General features: G+C 40.6%; 2 protein-coding genes across 5 annotated transcripts; both read left to right on the top strand.

The window, feature by feature from the left end:
* The first annotated feature begins 4,511 nt into the window (after positions 1–4,511).
* LOC117429033 (vesicular inhibitory amino acid transporter-like) lies at positions 4,512–10,607 on the top strand. Its single transcript, XM_034048152.3, has 2 exons — positions 4,512–5,312; positions 7,527–10,607. Exons 1-2 carry the CDS (start codon positions 4,932–4,934, stop codon positions 8,712–8,714), a joined length of 1,569 nt encoding a protein of 522 aa, XP_033904043.1. The 5' UTR covers positions 4,512–4,931; the 3' UTR covers positions 8,715–10,607.
* A 2,409-nt stretch (positions 10,608–13,016) lies between these two features.
* Positions 13,017–21,552, top strand: LOC117428325 (bactericidal permeability-increasing protein-like). Of its 4 annotated transcripts, none has more exons than XM_059004319.1 (16): positions 13,017–13,226; positions 14,446–14,570; positions 14,796–14,910; positions 15,105–15,233; positions 15,675–15,830; positions 16,199–16,262; positions 16,846–16,906; positions 17,235–17,326; positions 17,537–17,710; positions 18,302–18,361; positions 18,804–18,971; positions 19,249–19,316; positions 19,614–19,656; positions 20,064–20,127; positions 20,330–20,406; positions 20,899–21,552. In XM_059004319.1, the coding sequence occupies exons 2-16, from the start codon at positions 14,471–14,473 to the stop codon at positions 20,938–20,940; spliced, it is 1,413 nt and encodes a 470-aa protein (XP_058860302.1). In that variant the 5' UTR covers positions 13,017–13,226; positions 14,446–14,470; the 3' UTR covers positions 20,941–21,552. The 4 variants fall into 4 exon arrangements, with proteins under 4 accessions (XP_058860302.1, XP_058860300.1, XP_058860299.1 ...); XM_059004317.1 differs by having other exon boundaries at positions 13,018–13,226; positions 14,402–14,570; XM_059004316.1 differs by having other exon boundaries at positions 13,018–13,226; positions 14,419–14,570.
* Positions 21,553–22,050: the final 498 nt, after the last annotated feature.

A 22,050-nucleotide genomic window follows, 5' to 3' on the forward strand; every position in this document is an offset into this window, starting at 1 on the left:
TTAATTATTGGATATATATATATATATATATATATATATATATATATATATATATATATATATATATAAATATTTTTCCAAAATGATGAATCTGTTTCTTGTTTGTTTTTTTCCTATTATGAATTTAGCTGATTCACACACACTCTGCCGGCTGCTACTCGTCCATTCCTGACATCCTAATGGAATAATGTACTCCGGGCTAAACCGTGAAGACGCGTCAGGAGGGAAATATCTTATTTTTGTTCATGTGATTTTTTTTTGTAATTGCGTCATCGTTCTGCAATTGTATTCGATTCCACTCTATTCTGTTTTATGCTATTCTAGACTCGTTCCATTAGCACACGCGTGTTTAAAGCGCGAGGTGTAACCGGAATGCGTTTCTGAAGTGAAGCGAGTGGACATAAGGGTACACAAGCATTCTCATACACTGGTTATATGAAATGTGTATGAAACTATTCAACACAAAGGACAGCGGTTAAACAACTGCGATTCGTAGATTGTGACGGCATTTTATTGTATACCATGTTTTACAGTAGATTATAATGCACTGATTTATACATTCCTCCAAGTGGAGCTGATACGTGCACTAAGGAAGCAGGTCTTGGTTATCGCTGATATGTATATGTATATGTATATGTATATACCTTGCCATACTGTGCCCTTAACCTTTCATTATTAACAGTTATTAGCTGTATTACATACAGAACAGGCACTTTTGTTTTTTTAAATACAAGAAATAGGATTGAAAAAAAAGAAACAGACTTATCCCTCATCCCGCGAATTTCATTTCATTTGTAGCGATCCGTTAGCTTTACTTTTTGAACTCTTGTCTTCACTCAGCGGCAGACCGAGTTTAATGTAACCTGTGCTGTCCCATAGAGAAGCCTGTATTTGTAGATTATGGAGAATGCCTCGGTAATGGAAAACTATTTAGAATTACAGTGGTCTACATTATTATTATTATTATTATTATTATTATTATTATTATTATTATTATTATTATTATTAGTAGTAGTAGTAGTATTATTAGTAGTAGTAGTAGTAGTAGTAGTAGTAGTAGTAGTAGTAGTAGTAGTAAAATTAACAATATTTGTATATCCACTGTCGCGCTTTATCGACCCTTTAGCATGTCTATATTATTTCAATAATAGCTCGCAATAAAATCAGTTAATTACTGGAATTAATTATTTCTCCTGTAACCACATGTCGTGTCACGACACAGTGTTGTTTTATGTGTCGCCTCTATGAATGACAGAACTGTGCGCTGCACCTGCCCGTGTTTGTGATTCACACTGAAACACACAGCCAATACAATGCATTCCGTATATGCAGGTATGGCACATAATGGGGAAAACATATCAAAAGAAAATCACACCGGCATATTACTATAGAGGGGCCATGAAATGGTATCCCTTTACAGCTGTGTCCTGTGCAGCCTGCAGAGTATTCATATCCAATACAGACGAGAAAGACCCTGTTTCGCTTTGTTTCAAAATATCTAACAGTTATAACATACTAAAGTGTTAAAATTTTGACACGCTACAAAGCAACCGATTTTCCTTCTATTCAATTTATATGTTTTTTATTATTATTATTTTCACGGTTTTATTTTTAAAGCTTCTTTTTTTTATTTATTTTTATTTATTTATTGGCATTCCAGCATTTTGAATATTTCCACCGCGTTATCACAATTCACAAATGTGCTCTCCCTGCTCCACTGATCCGATTACTGCGGCAAATCAAAGGCGGCGAGAGACGAAGGCAAAAGCGAAGCTCGCGCGTTCAGTCTTATCAGCTTCCAGCAATTCCAAGCTGCAGGAATTGAATCAATGCGAGAAGGGCTGCCTCTCGTGCTCTCTTACCCCATTAACCGGGATGTTAAAATATCCAGAGCCTATGATTTCCGCAGTACGCTGCAGGTTACAGTGCGGGTCGTGTACTATTACAAATTAATACCTGTTGTAACCCGAGCTGTATACAGGTTATATGCACGGCGTTGTCTCACATATCTTGAAAATGAGTTTTGATTGAATGGAAAGGAGATGATGCAAACGCCACAAAACCGCAATGTTTAGCCTAACACAGGCAAGCCATGGGGGATTTCGTAAATAGTTCAACTGTTTTCTTCTTCTTTTGTTTCAAAGAAGTTGTCAGCAAAACCTATGTCATGTCAACCCCGTGCCTTGACATAATGCCAAGTCTGCCAGTCATCAGCAAATCCTTATAGGATACTGTGTTATATCCAGCATGCGGACGAGCAGTCCACAAACGGGTTGCCTTTTTTGTAATTCAAACAAACGGTATGCATTGCTATTTACACACATGTACACGAAGGTGCGCACTCGATATGCAAAGGCTGTATAATACACGCATGTTACATTAAAAAAAAGTCCGCTCAGTCCCTGCAGAAGACAATGAAAGTTGCATCGACTGTTTGTAATAAAGCAAATTCCATCACCATAAAGAAACGCCTTGTATATGTACATGTAAATATATTTAAGTGTAATATATATAATCAGTATGCGTTTATATTTGCAGTATTAAACTGATATGAACGATTGATATAGCCCGCGATACTGTGAACCGCTCTCCAAACCAAATGTTTAATTCTGCAAAGATGAAGAATGATCGAATGCATCAGTATTTAAACACATTTTAGTTTTTACTGACTTCACACGGTAATGTTTATTTTGGTAGCTCTTGTGTATTTCGTTCGTTTATATCTCTGTATCAGATAATTACAATAAACTGTAATATGTGTTTTAAACAGGTCGCAGAATATGTATGTTTTAATTCTTCAGTTTTTGGTTTTACAGTATCAGGCTTCATCCCTCACCGTCGCTCCTGACAGAAAAATAAATCTGTAGTGGACAAACGTTCATGTCTGCGAGCCCTGAGAAAAACATCGAATAATTTAATGATATTCAATTACACTTCAGTGACTGCATCTGCACCCGTACCCGGATTCCTCTGACCTCAGAGCTATTGGACATGCTTCCGTGGTTTGCTTTAGAATTCGTTCCTACGAAACTGACCTTCAGTAATCACAAATCCGAATACCCCTCAGCCCCTCGAAAGACCGGACCGTGTTAATTGCGTTGATTACGGGCGTGCTGTTTCTTTTTTCCAAAGTGCCAGGATTATTATAAACCATTAGGGCTATAAGATGTGAAACCGGTTTGGGACCATTACAGCAAAAATATGCCGATAGATAATGCATGTAATTAATATATATATATATATATATATATATATATATATATATATATATATATATATATATATATATATATATATATTAAATATCACAAATGATATCCAGCCAACGTTATATATTTATTTTATTTTATATCTATAGATGTTATTTTATCTGCATCGAGACAGACTCTTTTTTGAGGATTTGTTTTTTTCTTTTCATTTATTTATTAAATCACACCCTTGCCATTTTCTGCTCACTGATGGTAAGCACACATTGCATACACGCAGCATAATTCATTTTACGTCATTCATCAAATCAAATCAAATCTCTGCTTCTGCTCTAATTAACCTCTCTGTTGTGGTTTTCCTTTGATTCCTAGCGGGTATTACTGCCAATGTATGTGATATGCATATGTGACCATTGTGACAAAGGAGTTTGCATAGGAAATAGTTCGATTCTCATAGATGGTTGTCTTAATAATAATAATAATAATAATAATAATAATAATAATAATAATAATAATAATAATAATAATAATAATAATAATAATAATAAAAGGGGCACATCTGAAATCCAGAAAAGATCATAGTATTCATTATTAGTATTGTAATGTTATATACAAAATTAAATGTAACCTAAGAAATTGTTTTCATGGCTGAAAAATGCTGTATCTATTTTTTGTAATTGTTATATCGCCTGCCCAACCTAAAAATGTGATCTATTGCGCTGTATTTATTCAGTCATATATACCTCGCTTTATGGAAGAAAGAAGGGAAACGAATAAAGAAAAGAGCGAAATTGAACTGCCTTTGTATTCTAATGCATGCCGTTAAAAACAGTGTTAACGGACGACTGTCTGAATGCGAAACACAAAAACACGCAGCATAAGCAAAACTGAACATAACGAAATATCTACCATCACTGTTTAAAGAAAGTTGCAACATGTTTAAACTGACACAAAAAAATACTTTTTTTGTCTTATATTATTAGTGTTATTATTAATAATATTACTATTGTTGTTGATTTTAGGATTGCACCTCTTTCTCCACCGCAATTTCTTGATATATTAAAACCGAAGAACGTGAACTAATATCATCTTTTAAGTACATATTATAATACGATATTCCAGACCCCATTTCACAGCGCAGTTTTGTGCCGCTCTATATATGCAGGTGAAGTTATGCAAGGCTGGCAGAATCACAATGTCATTGGGTGTTAAGAGAAGACACGTTAGTATTGACTTTGATGAGGGGGAATGGAAGCGCCTCCCTCAGAAATGCAGCAAATCTCCCCCTTTTTCGTGTTCGGAAGATTGGTGCTGTTGGGGAGCAGAGACGTGGTATTTGAGGCAAGGGCTAGCATTGGACAACGTCGTTTTTCCGTGCCGCCCCCCCGGCTCTCTGACACCGCATCGGCATCAGTAGTGAACGAACCAACTGTGGGACTCGTGTCGCCACACAGACCGGGCTCCGTCCGTTCATTAGTCCGTCGCAAATTATTTAGCTTCCCTTTCCCCCCTAAACACTTCCAATATCCACGATGCAAGAATCGAGCTTTCTTTGAAGGTGACATGTGCCAAGGAATACTGAAGCGCAGAAGGGCCGCTTTTAACAAGAATCGGAGATATCAATTGAAGACGTCTTAATATCAGTGGCGCGTATATACTTGCAGCGTGTTTCTCCACTTTTTGAAATAGAGTTGAAATCAGACATAGGCATTTAAAAGCGCGACGATGGCAACTTTGATCAGGAACAAGCTCTCGAACGCTGCCACCTCGGTGTCTAACAAATCTCAAGCAAAGGTGAGCGGCATGTTTGCCAGAATGGGATTCCAGGCAGCCACTGACGAGGAAGGGCTCGGGTTCGCCGCCTGCGATGACCTGGACTATGAACACAGACAGGCGGTGCAGATGGACATCCTAAAAACTGACGATGTCGGCGTGGGCGCGACCGGAGAGCCGATGGCGGAAGGGGACAGTCATTACCAAAGGGACGGGACGGGTCCCCCGCCCTCAGCTTCCAAAGATGATGGGATGTGCGCCGAGCTGGCCAGCCAGGACAGGCCTAAGATCACGGCATGGGAAGCCGGATGGAACGTCACCAATGCCATCCAGGTAAGACACACCTTCGCTGTTTTTATTCTGCCTGCTGTTGTTGAGCTGTTACCGTAGACTGTAGAATACTTTTACTGATACACTTTTTAAACAGTTATCATGTAGGCCTATAATTAAACACTAATACTAACACTGGTAAGGTACACCAAATAACGTATCTGGCCAACAGAACATAATTCAGCCAATAGGCTTTTGAGTCTAACTTGTTAACATAATATGCCACAGCTGGCATAGGGTGTAATTCGTGTAATACGAGGTATTTGTTTTAAACGTCTGTATCTTAGTAACCTCCAGTAAATAGGATACTGAGGGGAATAGGCAATAGAATGCAAAATAAAATGTTAATAATATTAATAATGCAAATATTGGGGTCACCCTTCCACCCCCTGCAATACGTGCTGGGGTTTCGTCAGAAAATAGAGAACAGTGTATTCATTGTGGATGCATACCTTCATACCTTCTGTCAACCTCACGACTGAAATTTAAATAAAATTACAATACAACTGACATTGTGAATATAACGCATGGGCTGTTAAATAGATAAATACGGACAATCCATTCGTCGCTTCTGTATAAAAAAAACCAACATATATTTTTGTAAGAGAAACAACGGACTAACATGGAATAGGTAAAATGATATTCTATAGATCAGCACACACGATCAAGCTGTCTGAGAACACGCCGCTATCTTCTTGTCAGCTCCATCTATTACAATTACGTTGTAATCCCATCACTATCTACGGCTGCAGGTGTTTAAAATGATTTAAAATGAAACTTTGACCACATAACCTCATAACATGTCTTTACTTCTGCAAGAAATATATGTAGAAATACACAATCATATTATATTAAAAGAAAAAAAAGAAAGAAAAAAACAGCGAAACAGACTGAATTAATATTGATAAAGGAGCACAAACCTGCGTAAAGTGACAACAGTTTCCCCCCCAATGCATTTTTTCAGGCTAATTAATCGTAGATTGATATTCAACGGTGCCCTTTACAAGGTCACACAAAAGGACTCGTTATCATTGAATCATTCTGGGGTTAAAACAGATATAAAGCGCACTGTTGTTTTTCTGCGTTTACCTTTTTTAGTTGCATTATTGTATATTTCTGTACAAGATTAAATATGAAGAAATAGCTATTCAGCAGCTAGCAAATGTAGATCTACAAATTACATGTATGTATGTATGTATGTATGTATGTATGTAAGCATTTATCCTGTAGACAACGGTGGTAACTTACCATGTTTTTATACTCTTGAATTTAAATGCGTTTAAAACTATTTTTAAGAACGAAAAAATACTCGTTTTTATATAAGTTTTTTTTTTTTTTTTTTTTTTACATAAGATAGTAATTAATCGATTTAAAAACGAAAACGTACCCGGCACACGGTACAGCTGTGCATGCAAACCACGTACAGTACCCCCTCCTAACACAGACACTAGCATATGGTTTGAGATTTCATAGCAACTACATGTAAAATATTGAAACATTATCGTTGTTTCATTTGAACCCGATAAATATTGCCAACAATACAAGAATGTATATTGTTATTTAGTCACAGAAAACACATACAAATTAGAAAGCTATTCGAGAATTGGGAAATACTTCCCTTTTTTTTTTTTTTTAGATCGCTCGAACAGGGCCCCTAAAATATCAATAATTTGTATTGAAAATGCAATACTGAATGCAATAGCCATATTCGTTTTGCAAGGAGCAACTAACCGCCCGCGCGCACACACACACACACACACACACACACACACACACACACACACACACACACACACACACACACACACACACACACACACACACACACACACACACACACACACAGGGATTATAATCAGCACGTGCATGGCATGACCTTAGTGTTTTAAACAAAACACAAACATGTAAAATACACATCGTGTAAGCACAGCATTTTCAGACTGCGCATGTTGCTGTGTACCTGTACAGATATCAGCGGACAAGGCAGGGGAACACCTGTGGCTCGGGTCTCATCTCAGCTTGTGGCTTTCTGTGAGGCCAAGGCCGTCCCGACACTATATTGCGCACGGGGCACACTGCTTAATATAAGAGGTGTCATTGCTGTCTGGTAATGGGAATGAAGCTGCTGCTCACCGCCAGCATGCACGCTTTGCAGGCTCCATGTAACACCCATAGCGAGGATATCAATTGCTACAGTGTTGCGCTTTTGTCTTGCAGGGGATGTTCGTCCTTGGGTTGCCCTACGCCATTCTACACGGTGGATATCTGGGACTCTTTCTAATCATATTTGCCGCAGTGGTTTGCTGCTACACCGGTAAAATACTTATCGCTTGTCTATACGAGGAAAACGAAGACGGGCAGCTTGTGCGAGTGAGGGACTCCTATGTGGACATTGCCAACGCCTGCTGCTCCCCCCGCTTCCCCAGACTGGGCGGCGTCATTGTGAATGTAGCCCAGCTCATTGAGTTGGTGATGACCTGTATTTTGTACGTGGTGGTGAGCGGCAACCTGATGTACAACAGTTTCCCCACCTTGCCAGTCTCTCAGAAGTCCTGGGCCATCATGGCCACTGCCGCCCTTCTGCCCTGCGCGTTCCTGAAGAACCTCAAGGCCGTCTCCAAGTTCAGCTTGCTGTGTACGCTGGCGCATTTCGTCATCAACATCCTCGTGATCGCCTACTGCCTCTCCAGAGCGCGGGACTGGGCCTGGGACAAGGTCAAGTTCTACATTGACGTCAAGAAGTTCCCCATCTCCATCGGGATCATCGTGTTCAGCTACACCTCGCAGATTTTCCTGCCCTCCTTGGAAGGCAACATGCAGAAACCCAAGGAGTTCCATTGCATGATGAACTGGACTCACATCGCCGCTTGCATCCTCAAGGGACTGTTTGCCTTGGTGGCTTACTTAACCTGGGCTGACGCCACCAAGGAGGTCATCACAGACAACTTGCCGTCCACCATCAGGGCGGTGGTCAACATTTTCCTGGTAGCCAAGGCCTTGCTGTCCTACCCTCTGCCCTTCTTCGCTGCAGTGGAGGTCTTCGAAAAGTCGATCTTCCAACAAGGGGACAGATCTATTTTGCCCAATTGCTACGGGGAAGGCGGGAGGTTGAAATCCTGGGGCCTCTCTCTCAGATGCGCCCTGGTGGTGTTCACCTTGTTGATGGCTATCTACGTGCCCCACTTCGCCCTGCTCATGGGTCTCACGGGCAGCTTGACGGGCGCCGGGCTCTGCTTCCTGCTCCCCAGCCTCTTTCACTTGAAGTTGTTGTGGAGGAAGCTGCTTTGGCACCACGTCTTCTTTGATGTCGCCATATTTGTAATAGGGGGTATATGCAGTATTTCAGGCTTCATCCACTCAATGGAGGGGCTTATAGAGGCATACAAATACAATATCAATGACTAAACAGAGGCTGGGGTGCAAGCAGTGTTAATGACACATTCACTCACGCGCGCGCGCACACACACACACACACGTAATGAGGCGCCACCCAGAAAGAAGAGTGCAGCTCCAAGTTTATTAATAATAATAATAATAATAATAATAATAATAATAATAATAATAATAATAATAATAAATGGATGAAACAAAAATAAAACAGAACACAACATTGCATTGCATATCCATACAGTGACGTGCGTAATCGAAACTAGTGGGTGTTTCCTTGCCGTTTTTATCTTGTCTTCTATCACTTTGAAATGACACTCATTTACATTGCGTTTTCAATGCTCTTACAACAGCCTGCAGCTGGCGAGGCCGCAGTGCCAAGGGGAGGGGAGGGGAGGGGGGCCGGGAATTGTGTCCGGAATTTGGAACTGGGCGGTTTTTACAGCTGAGAGGAAAAATGAATGCCGACATTCCTACCACGCGCAAAGCTCTTACAGTTAATTACCGCTCGCATTCCAAGAACGTGCGGGTGTTGTGCGCAAACCTGTATTTAAAAAGGGATAACACCGATGACATTCAAATAATCCCGACCATTTCTATGGGCGGCAGTGGGCGAGGGAAGCAGCTCCGATAGGACTTCAGAGGAATAATATTGCGCAACAAGAAATGTGCTTGGCAAGGATATAAATGGACATGTACATACACACGTAAAACCGCATTCATCTGTATAATTAGCAGAGTCTTTGTTGCTTCTTGAGGATTTAATGGTCATAATGGCTATGAAATGAAATGACACCCAGTGGCCTGATAAACACTCAAAGCACCCATACAAGCGCAGGCCACACACAGTCACCCTGCCCATAACCCATATAAGCGCATCGCAGGCCACACACAGTCACCCTGCCCATAACCTTAATTCATCATGTCCAGGTACCCTGAACTCTGACATGCATGATCAAACATTGCTATAAAATAATTGTGACTGTGCATTGTTTTTGAGAATTACTTTGCTATTGTTGAAACAGAACAAACATCACAATGTGATGCATAGTGCCCAAATAAGACAGCTGGGCTTGTTTCTACAGCACTGAAGAATCACCCTGGATTGCATTAACCATCCATTCTGTAGGAGTAATCACGGAGGCTGATGCAATGCTTCACCAGTGCAGTAAAATGCTCTAATGCGCCCAGCTGTGGTTTATCACAGCAGGGTAGACGACAGCTTCCGCTTCACACAGAGAACAAAACTGCTACAACATACACGCACTATGCACTAGTACATATACAAGGGAGGTGCACTTCGTGAAACCAATGGGGAACTACCGCGTCTTTACCAAACACGAACAACAGAGCGGTCAAACAGTCAAGACGCGCAGGCAGCCCCAGACGCTTCTATTGCTGTTAAACTGCACACACCATTGTCGCTTTGTTTTGGGTCCTTTGATTACATGTTTTCCTTCACAGGTGCAGAAATTCTTATTAAAAAAGTGGAAACCGCAAGAAAACACACCACATTCTTAACTACTCACACATTGAATTCGGTTAAAAGAAACAATGGCTTATGGAAGTATACATTATAAAAGAATAATAGTCCCAGAGGAAATGCTTCTATATGCATCCACGGAAATCTCTGATTAAACTGCGCTTCCCATTCTGATAATGTCGTTTATTTCTTTATTTCTTTATTCACATGCCTCCAGCTAATGTAAGATGATCTTTAAGCTTTTTAAAATGGAATTTCCTTCAAATGTTTGGATCAAAGAATTACGGACATTTTTCATTCTGTGCAATCTACCGGATCTGTGGAAATGTTTTTAAAAACGTATGTGTGGTGTTATTGTGGTTTAAAAAAAAAAAAAAAAGATGGAATGTATATCACAAAAAATATCTTTAAACGTATATCGTGACAAATCAATATATTGACGAATAAAAAATATGTGGAAACAAACAGTAGTTGTTTTTTTATTATTATTATTATTATTAATGAATTCTGCCAGAAACAGATTCCTCTGTGGTAAATAAATGCCGATAAATGGAGATGGTGTAAAGAGATGTATCGATTGAACTTTGAGGTCCGTCGAATTTTCTCTGGAACACGTATAAAGGTTCTAGAACCATACTGACACCTGAGGGATATATATATATATATATATATATATATATATATATATATATATATATATATATATATATATATATATATATATATATATATATATATATATATATATATATATATATATATAATAAAAACCAAAGAGCAATAAACAGAACCAATTACGAAGAAGTTTCATTTTTGAAATCACTGAATAATGGTTTCATTATATTTATAGAAAATCACGATACGTCTGCTCGTTGACATTTTTGTTTGGAAATCATTTTATTTATTACCAATCTGACACTATGTTCGCCAGAATCAGAGCCTCTCTAGATACATACATAGACAGATTACTGGTAGCGTGTATATGACATATTATTATTTACATTCGTGTAATGAGTTCAGATATATTGTTAAATAGCAACTCATGTGGTTCAGTTAAAACCTTACTGATATTTAAACAAGCCGAGGGCTTAGTTTAATAAACGAAATGAATTTGTGAAAGATTCAGAAGCCAATTTATGATAGTTACTTATTACTTATTAAAGGTTTAGAAAAACATTTAGAAGTGAGAAGTGAACACATGGAATCATCTAATTTTCTATTTCTTTCTTAAATCTTGGATGTACACATTCTTCTAAGTGACAGAGCAAGAAAACGTGTAATAGTTATTAAACTAGCTGACATGACTCACAATGCAGTGCACACTTCTAGCCGAGAAGCTCTGTAAACCCTATACCTTGTTGGGTGGGATCTGTCAAATGAACTGTCAATTAAAAGTAAGATGTTTGATGATTTTGCCGGAATGGGTGGCACTGTGAAAGTATGCAATCTCCTTACGAATTATTGCAGAAGCGTGATTCATCGAGTTCCTGCAATGCGGCACAGAGGCATACATCAGTGAAACAGCGACGCCTTGTGGACTTTGACAACAGCCACACCTTTTTTATTACACCCCCTGAGTTTATGCACTAGGATCCGACACGGCATTAACGGAAACGAAAGTAAGAACAACGTTAGAAATTGTGATTTGGTGTCGAAACTATCACTTATTATTACATTGATTTTGGACAACATAATTCCATTGTATAATACGCTTTGTTGACTGTGATGCTGTATAATATAACATCAAACCTACCTTTCATTAACGTTTTAAATGTTTTTTTTATGTAAATTTAGTGCTGCAGTCCCCACTTCCCTAAGGCTCTTGTGAGGGCATTCGAGTAAGTGGCTTGTTTTCCCTATTTAATGGGCTGTATGACATGGTTTTATAATTGAATTACTTTAAGTGCTGTGCGCTCCTGTTCTTCACTTTGGTAAAATAAAAGCTGCATGCTTTTCACGGCGGCGAGGGAAGCATTTATTGTCATGGAAACAACATAACAGCAGCCCAGCACAGTCCACTTGTCACCTCCAAGCTAATGGAGCAGTCTGGTAAAGTGTTCCATTGGATTACCCCTGTATTCAAACTGCTTGAGTCTGAAAGCAGTTACAGAGGTCTGCTCGAACTCATGGCAACGGCAGAATCTGTTCTGTGGTATTCAGCAGCATGCTGTAGTGTTCGGTATGTGACAGTTATAGATTCAGATACGCGTAACTACACAATGTTCCTGTGTTAACCAGCGGTATTTATAAATCAAACACTCAAAACGCTTAAATTAAAACGGTTCATTTGTAAAGTGCACACATCTCAACACTGTGAGCAGATCATTTTGTTTGAAACATATTAAAATGTTTGAAATTGTTATTTTAACCAGCTGACTGCTGTGGCTCCCTTTGGTGTGTCAGGGGGAGGGGCCAAATGCACTTCCTGCGTAGGTAGGTCAACACAGGAAGTGTGAGTCACATGCTATCCTCCCAGGGTTACATTCACAAATCTTTATTTTACATTTACGACTCCATGACTCCATGTTCACTGGGGCAGTTTGGGACAGTTCAGGCTTTTCAGCACGCATCGCAGTGCTGAAAAGCCAGAAGGCCAGAAGATCATAGCTCTCCTAACTAATGTGTTCTTGTTGTTTAGATTCACTTTGTAATTCATTTTCTGGTTCAGCCATCACATCCTGGTTACTTTTAAAACTCTTGTAGCCTCAATACAGCCCTCAGACATGTCTACTCTCCCAAGCAGAGTGGGAACACAGGATGGTAAACATGAACCTGTTACCATGCAACAATTTGCCCCCTAGAGGAAGAAAGATTCAAAGCACTAATTCATTTTTGCACTGACATTTCACTTTCTGTTTAGGAGTCACACAAATTTAAATAGAAAAGAGGAACTAAAAGTTAATCACAATAAATGGACCAATAGGAGGGTCTCTGGAACGTACTTAAAATAACCAGAGCAAGCAAACAAGGGTATTTATCTCAGACTCTTCTTCCTGCACTGAATCCACTCTGATCTCTCTACACGCACTGATACTTACAGAGGCCAGGTAGGTAAATGGCTACTTTAATTATTGGTATTGTTCATATTAGGGTTATTGTTCTTATCATGGTGATACGTTGGCTATTAGCTTCTGACTGGTGATCTCTATATCCAGCTTCGAGCCACACACCATAAAGTACTTAAAGCATGCTGTTATTCTGCCACTAATACAGTCCTTATGTCACAATTGAAGAAGCTGTATCTTTAAGTGTAAATGTACGCTTAACACTTTTCCATTGGTAAGGCGCAATGTTCAAAGAACAAACAGGGTAGTATTTTCTTGGCATTATGGAGTAGGTACTTAAGTGACATTTTCTTGCCATTAGTAAAAAGATAAAAGTACATGTGGAAAAAAGTGCATGTGAAATGGTACCACAGTTTTACAGAAGAGTGTGGTACCGTTGTAGAACATTGCCTTGGTAAATTTGCACAGTAATTTTCAGTTGACCTTGTCTCCCAGGCTAATACAGAGCTACTGTGCTTTACCATGGTTCACCAGCGTTTGTACCATGTTTTACCATACAGTAGGTAATATGCTTTTCTGTGCTGCGCTTTCACTCTTCACTTCGCTGTAATGTCACTGGGGTATACTGAAGTATATGACTAGAACATGGGCTTCATTTTTCATAGCTAAAAAAAAGTTTTCTCAACCTGTTCCACCACAAATGAGTTTCATTTTGAAAAAAGTGTGGCTGCTCCCTTCCTTATTTCAGTCGTGTTTCCTCATTGTTTTAAGGATGTGTGCCTTTTCAGGCAGTATTTTAGTTTTTATTTAGTTATGCTCTTCTTGGAAAAAAACATCCACTACTGCATGACTGGCACCACTGAGATCAAAGTCACCAGAAAAGGCGCAGGCGCTTGACACAGGAAGCCTAGACTGTTCTATGTATTTCCTGTGCACCGTGTGCAAACTAGCTCACTGCACATTCATTCAAAACCCTTTTACTCAGTTATATTTCTCTTAAAAAAGTAAAGGCAGTAGGGTCATTGTGGGGAGCCAGGGCAGCACTGACTCAATGTGACAAGTCTGCAAGATGTTCATCTTCAGGGAAGCTGCATGTGGAAATCGGCAAAAAAAAGTTTGCTTTCCTAAATGGTGTTAGATTTGGAAGCAAACCAAACATCTACAGGTCGACTGTCTTGCCTATCATGACTAAAAGTCTTCTCTTTTTGTCAAATAAGTCTTTCTGACCTTACAGCTTCAGCAGCCTTTGTTTCTGATAAAGGAGTTGTCGGGAAGGTGTCCTGAAGATGTGGTTGTATTTGATAACCCTTCTGGCCATACCCCATCATGCACTGGGAGCCAACCCAGGACTGGAGAGTGTGATTACCCAGAAGGCACTGGAATATGGTGAGGAAAACCAGACCCGGAAAAGAATGTCTGGGCAGAGCAGCTGCCAGTCATCAATAATACAGTGTATCCACATTAACACACACACATACATTTATATATAGTAAATGGTATATGTTTATTTGTTTAGGGCAGGTAGATAGCAGCATGTTCAGGGCGGCCTCACAAAATGCAGATCATCATCTCAGCCCTTTCTCTTGAACCCTTCATCCCTCTTCTATTCAGCTAAGCAGGTTGGAGCGAGCTTGGCACAGGAGAAGCTGGGAGGCTTGACTATCCCAGATATGACAGGCAGTATCAGCATCTCTCCTTTTGGCAAGGTGGACTACTCCCTGAGTGGGTAAGATACACTGTGATGTGATGAGATGTGATGTGAGGGAGGGGGGAGGGGTTCTTGTGCCGTGCTGAGTAACTTTAAGCCTCCAGTTCCTACAGGGTTTCTGGGTCAGAGAATGACCAATGGCCAGAAGCAGGTTTGTTTCATTAGACATGACTTCTGCACAGCAAACTGATATTATCTCCTCGCATGTCCAGGATGCACGTGGTCAACTTCAACCTCCCTGAGCCTGTGGTGGGGTTTGCTGAAGAGGCCGGGATCAAGATTGGAATCAGCGGAATGAACGTTGCAATAAATGGAAATTGGAGAGACCATTACCTGCTGATGTAAGTACTGTACTGCTCTGCTTGAGAATCTGAAAGAAGAACATTGGGGTGTATCCTAACCAGAGGTGCTCCTCGTTATCTCTGGTTGATAATTTATGCTGCGCAAGTCGTTTGTAAAGTCATTTTATTAATTTTCAGGACCAAACCGACTTCCTGATCCCATTCAAATAACGGGACAGCATGTCTTTCCACTTGGCTGGTCCCCGAGGTTCTGTGTGTGGAGGAGCTTGTGCAAACAATTGTTACAGGGTTTGAGTGAAATGAATGAATGCCAGAAAAAAAAAGCGATAGAGAAAAAGGATTTAAAAAAAAAAGACACCAGAGCCCCTTTTCAACGATGAAACAGCTTAAAAAGACAAGGGGCAGATTGAACAGATAAGCGACAATGATAGCAGAAGCGTCATGCTGTTTAAACTTTGACGGCCTTTTGTTTCGCTTCAGAAGAGACAGTGGCTCCTTCGACTTGGCGGTGTACGGGCTCGCGGTGTCTGTGTTGGTTGGGGTGGGCTCCGATTCCACCGGCCGCCTCACCGTATCCAGCGCCAACTGCGATGCCAGCGTGGGGGATCTGGAGGTGACGTTCCACGGGGACACCAGGTACGAGTCAATTAATCACAGAGTATGCAGTACAGTGTCTCAGCAAAATACCCCAGATTTTGCATCAGATTTTCAATGCTTTTTATTATATATTTTTTTCTCCAAAGTGTACCATAAGACACATTTTTTTAAAGTGTATATATAACACCTTCCAGTTTACAAAATGAGAAATAAATAACCTAAGTTACTCAAACTGCCTTTTACTTTTGAGTAAAACATTAATTTACTCTGCATTATTCAGACAAGGGAGCACCACGCATTGTGCCCTGCAGCAGCACTGCCTCCTAGTGTTGGAAGCGTGTAGATTCTAAACTGTAGAGTCCTGCCTGAGATGATGGATGATAATTACAATATTTTTTATTTAACAGTTGGCTGTATAACATCTTAAAAAAAATAATACAAGGTCTAGTTTATGAACAACTCAATAGCAAGGTAACAAAAATACATTAATTTTAATTTAATTTGATTTCTCTCTGTGCTTAGTGTGCTTAAAAACACAGCAATGTGCGTGAATGCTGATTATTAAACCCAGTCGATTCTTCAGTGTGTGTGAATGCTGAATATTAAACCCAGTCGATTCTTCAGTGTGTGTGAATGCTGAATATTAAACCCAGTCGATTCTTCAGTGTGTGTGAATGCTGAATATTAAACCCAGTCGATTCTTCAGTGTGTGTGAATGCTGAATATTAAACCCAGTCGATTCTTCAGTGTGTGTGAATGCTGAATATTAAACCCAGTCGATTCTTCAGTGTGTGTGAATGCTGAATGATTAAATAACTGCCCGCGATCCGCAAGGGCAGTTTGTCTCTTCCTGTGTTGCCATTCCTTTAGCTGTGCTGCACCCTGCTGGTTAGTAACATAGCATGGAGCTGGTGCTTTAATAAATATCTGTCTATTATTATTAATATCCATCATTATTATTGCTATTAATATGCTTATTAATATTGCTATTTCATTATTATTATTATTATTATTATTATTATTATTATTATTATTATTATTATTATTATTGCAGCTGTGCCCGATGATCAGTGAATATATCGACGGGTTGGAGCCTCTTCTCCAGAAGATAAACGGTAAGCGCTTCATGTAAAGTAAAGGAAGTATTGAATATAGACTTCTACAGCTGTGATCCGCCCTTTATGAGCATTCACTGTCATGCGGAGAGCAAAGAAAGAAAGAAAGAGAAAGAGAAAGAGAAAGAGAAAGAAAGAAAGAAAGACAGAAAGAAAGAAAGAGAAAGAGAAAGAGAAAGAGAAAGAAAGAAAGAAAGACAGAAAGAAAGAAAGAAAGAAAGAAAGAAAGAAAGAGAAAGAAAGACAGAAAGAAAGACAGACAGAAAGACAGTGGCTTCAGTCCTGTCAGACACTCACGTGTTCTCTGTTCCTCTTTTCCTGCTCTCAGTGTCCTATCAATATGACCCCTATGTTGTGTTTGAGTTTCCTCTCATCCACCCTCCTGCCATCGGGGCCTCTAACATGGAGTTTGATTGTAAGGTATGTTTTACATGGCTTGATTTTTAATGTATTTACTTCATTCATGTTTTGTATTTCTACCTGGTACAGTGCAAATGACATAGTCATGTTTTAATAAAGATACATTTACTTTAACAAACCTTTTTTCCCAGTTTATTTCTGATATTTTATGATTAAAAACAAAAACGAAAACAAAAAACCCTCATAGTCGTGTGTATTGTCTACCACCAGGGGGAGTTCTACAGTGTTGAGCATCGCGGGGAGTACCCTTTCACCCCTGAGCAGTTCCAGCTCCACGATCAGAACCGCATGGTCTCTGTGGGACTCTCCCAGTCCTCCGCAAACTCTGCTGGCTTCGCTTACCACTCCGCTGGGATCCTCCGGATCAGGCTCACTGACAGCATGGTACCTGGATAATGATGAACCTCCTTCCTAACTGATAGAAACCAGGGTCTGGTCAGCCCTGCTTTCTCATTTCCAATTCCTTTTGAATCAGTTCCAACACATCATTGATCCAAATTGCAATTTGCAGTGTTCTGTTAAAATGAGCTTCTCACAGTAGTAACACATTGCTTACAATGAAGTCACAATCACAACCATTACTGTATCTCTAAAATAATCAATTCCAATTGCAATTCCCTCGAAGGAGTTGGAATTGGAACTGAAACTGGGAATTGTTTTTAAAATGGAATTGGAATCGAAAAAGTATTGTTCAATAGTCAAAGCGTTTCTTTTAGCCCTATTGAATGTTCATATAGCTATGGGTGATATACAGTGTGCTGCACATGAATGTGATGAACACACAGGTGTAATAGCACATGAATGTGATGAACACACAGGTGTAATAGCACATGAATGTGATGAACACACAGGTGTAATAGCACACGAATGTGATGAACACACAGGTGTAATAGCACACGAATGTGATGAACACACAGGTGTAATAGCACACGAATGTGATGAACACACAGGTGTAATAGCACATCTCTGTTTCAGATTCCCAAAGTGTCTCCAATCAGACTCAACACTACCAGCTTTGAGTCCTTCGTCCCGGAGGTGAGAATGTGTTCATTTATTTAATTTATTTGAACTGATCTAGTTCTGGTTGTAGGGGGCTCTCGGGGGGATGCTCCCAGTTGGAAGCTGACCAGCACTGGTCTTTACTGGTCAGAGCCGTTAGTCTGCTGGTTTTCAACTGGTCATGCTGGTTCAAGAGCTATAATGCTGTTTGAAAAGCTGGGTCCGCTTGCTACAGATACCTGGAAAGAAAAGTCCATTTAAAAGTGGAACCAATGGGTGTGTAATTGCTGTAAAACGCCTGGGCACGTTTTCATATCCCTGTGTCAATCCCACATCCAGTGATTTCCAATGCATTTCTCCTCACTGTGCTGCTGTAAAGCTCACCTAGAGATCTGGTGATCCGGCGCTGTGTTCAAACGAAATGAAATAGAGAAAGGATGCTGCAGCTCTTTTTGCGTCTCCTCCTGTTATCTCACAGCTTCCCAAGCGCTACCCCGGCATGTTGATGCTGGTGGATCTGTTTACCAGCCAGCAGCCGCTCATCACTTTCCAGCCAGACAACGTGACCGCGCAGGCGTTCGGAGCCGCCAAGGTGTACGTTATCCTGCCCAACACCACCCTGGCGCCCGTCTTCGTGCTGGACATTGTGAGTACCATGGCAGCTGAAGCAGGGCTTGGATTTCATGCAGTCCAATGCAGCTACAATGCAGAACGCACACAACGTAAACCTTTTTATAGAGACACATTCACACGTGCCCTCTCAAAGTACTCCTACAGACACTGTAGCAAAACCAATACATTAAAATGAACAGCATTCAAAAAAAAAAGTATCAAATGGTTTATGGTATAGTAAGATTAGCACAGACCTGATTAATAACAGTGTAATTCATGGCTTGATATTGGTTTTGTTTCTTTTTTCCAAGTGTGCCAGCTTCAGTGCCAAGCTATTCATGTCTGATTTGAAACTCACTGGATTCATGACTCTGAATAAGTGAGTAATTCAACGTGTTTCATTTTCAGTTGAAGTTGAATTCTCACTTCTGAAAAACAACTGCAATTTAACAACTGCAATGCAGCTCAGCTGCAGCACTTTAGCTACAGGCACATGTAGGTATGGATTTATTTTGCATTTGTTTCACATACCTCACTACCTCACTATGTTTTCACTACAATTATATTGTCACTGCAGTTTAGCATCGGTGCATTTCAGATAAGTCCTGGTACACAAAGTGATCACACTGTAGAATAGAAAGTGCTAACCAATACCCCTGTGTTCCCTTCCTAACAGCGTCAGTCTAAACCTGGCATCTTCTGAACTGGGGCCATTCCAGGTAAGAGAGTTCAAAACTCACACACAAGCAGTACATGGATAGTCCAGTCTTTTTAACACCCCCACCCCAGTGCATTCTGGTAAGTGTAGTCCGGCTTCTTGTAAAGAAAAGAATCAAGTGAAAGGTACCTGCCACAGGTGAAAGGTACCAGAAAGCCCTGAGAAGTTGAAAAGCCTGAACTGTCCTGGTGAACATGGAGTCACATGGTCCCGCTATCTACTACCTGAACTGCTAACCTATGACATCACACTCCTACAACAGACCAGATCATTATTTTCTGACTAAATGTACTTACCTGCCAACAAACGACTAATCCAAGGAAGGGCCTGTTTTCCTGGCTTCCTACCTGCAGAACAGAGCCTGCAGTCTAAGAGTTGTGAAACCTGTCTTTTTCTTTTCTTCCACAGACCAAATCTATGGAGAATGTGATCCGAGCAGGGATACATCTGGCAGTGCTGCCCGAGGTGAACGGTAGGTGTGCTGGCCCTATAGTGGATGATAAAAGCCACTGCAGCAAATCCTTTCGATCGACTTCATGGATATCCAACTTGCAGACTGTACAGCAATGAAACTTCTCCAGCTGGTTTCACACAGACCCCACTTAGCACTAATCTTGCACACACCCATGGAATCTCAATCTCCTTCACCGGATCATTGCATTTTGTTTTTGCAGCAAAGCTGAAGAGTGGCATCCCTCTCCCTGCCACTCCGGAGGTCAGTCTGGTCAATCCTGTGCTCAAGGTCAACCAGGTGAGTGTGCCATCACACTGGACAGTGTATACACCAATAGGCAGGCACATAGGTGGTCTAATGGCTAAGAAAAAACATATATATATGTTTCTTAAGCAAACGTTCAGCTAGTGCCTTCATCATATGGATGCTTTTAAGGGGAGATTCAATACAAACTGTGCTACGGTGGTTTCAATTGAACTTTTGATTGAATCGCGCAATAAAGCAGGGAATACAGTAATGTGGGTGATGTTTTTATTTATTTTTTACCATTGAATCTGCCCATCAGATGATATTACCCTTCTCCATCGATCCAGAGGTGAGGGGTGGGGTTGAAGAATGAGTTTGATAATCCTGATTCTTGCGCAGTCGCTGTTTGAATGAAACTCAAGGACAGTAATGCACTGATTCTGCACATCAGAGATACTTATTAGAATTCCTTGATAGATCAGTTTGATGAACTCCTCGGCGAAGGTGCAGTTAGTGATCTAACTTCTTCTTGTCATTTCCCAGGGGTTTGTAGTGTTAGCCACTGACGTTTCCTACAGTCCCTGAGCACAGGAAGACCCAAGAGTAGGAAGCTTCTTGTAAGTCTCTGATGAGAATGTATCCTCTGCGGTCCACCATTGGTTGTGACTATACCCTGTCCTTCCTGTTGTGCTGCAGCATGCTCTGGGAAGCCAGGCTGCAGTGATTTCTATATTGTTCTACATTTTGCTGTCTGATTTAATTGTCTCAGTGACTTCTCGATTGTGGTCATTTGATTTGAAATAATCATTTCGAAAGCATTCGCTGCTTGATCTGCAACGAGAAAGCGCCAGTTCAACTGAATGCAAAAACATGACGTGGAGTTCCAGTGATATTGCAAGCTTCATTTTTATAAAACCCTGAGCTCATTAATCATCATACTCGCTGCTCACACAATACAATCTTCCTGTACTGAATGGAAAAACAAGTCCCTAAATCTCGAGGGGGAAAAAACAAATCTCAAAGCTTTTTAATTCAATTGATTGATTTTACTGATGTAATTTTTTCTGTGCAATTTTATCAGTTTAAATGTTTCTGCTCTGTATAACAAATGTATGCTGCTGACGCCCCAGGGAAGACTGTGAACAACATGTTTCTCTCAAAGGCTTTACTGGCTCAATAAACTCTTCTGCTACATGACACGTTTACATAGGAACTCTTATTGAATCCGCTCCTCATGCAGTCCAGTTCACTGTGCTTAGTTGTGACGATAGCATCCTGTGCTTTGCATGTGATTTCCTGTCTCAGGGATCGAGGGCGGGACTCAGCAGAGACACACTGATTGGCAGGGGGAGTTCAGGTGTGCTCCCTCGCTTGCAGCGCTGAGAGGGGAAGATCTCACAGCACCCTGCCCTGCCTGCGCTGTACCATTGTAGCTTACCCTTCATGAACTCTACAAGCGCTGTCTATTCAGACCTACTCCCGTCTATAACTTTAAACTCCTTGTGAATTCTGTAATGAAGACGTCGGTTAGGAGGGGCAGCCCTTCCCTGTGAGGGCACATCGATCATGATTCCACTAGCTCCCACACACACACCTTGTTCTCACCTTGTTCTCAGCTTGGCTGTGGATTCAATCTGAAAGTGCCGCACGCTGTGTGATCCATGTTATTTCCTTGTTTTATGGATCCCCGCTTCA

This window comes from Acipenser ruthenus, chromosome 29, assembly GCF_902713425.1.
Source record: "Acipenser ruthenus chromosome 29, fAciRut3.2 maternal haplotype, whole genome shotgun sequence".
In the NCBI taxonomy this organism is placed as follows: Eukaryota; Metazoa; Chordata; class Actinopteri; order Acipenseriformes; family Acipenseridae; genus Acipenser; species Acipenser ruthenus.

Coding starts and splice junctions, on each gene's coding strand:
- LOC117429033 (XM_034048152.3), top strand. CDS start 4,932: ATGGCAACTTTGATCAGGAACAAGCTCTCGAACGCTGCCACCTCGGTG. Junction 5,313..7,526: donor ACGTCACCAATGCCATCCAG/GTAAGACACACC, acceptor TTTGTCTTGCAG/GGGATGTTCGTCCTTGGGTT.
- LOC117428325 (XM_059004319.1), top strand. CDS start 14,471: ATGTGGTTGTATTTGATAACCCTTCTGGCCATACCCCATCATGCACTG. Junction 14,911..15,104: donor GTGGACTACTCCCTGAGTGG/GTAAGATACACT, acceptor TCGCATGTCCAG/GATGCACGTGGTCAACTTCA. Junction 19,657..20,063: donor CTGAACTGGGGCCATTCCAG/GTAAGAGAGTTC, acceptor TTTCTTCCACAG/ACCAAATCTATGGAGAATGT.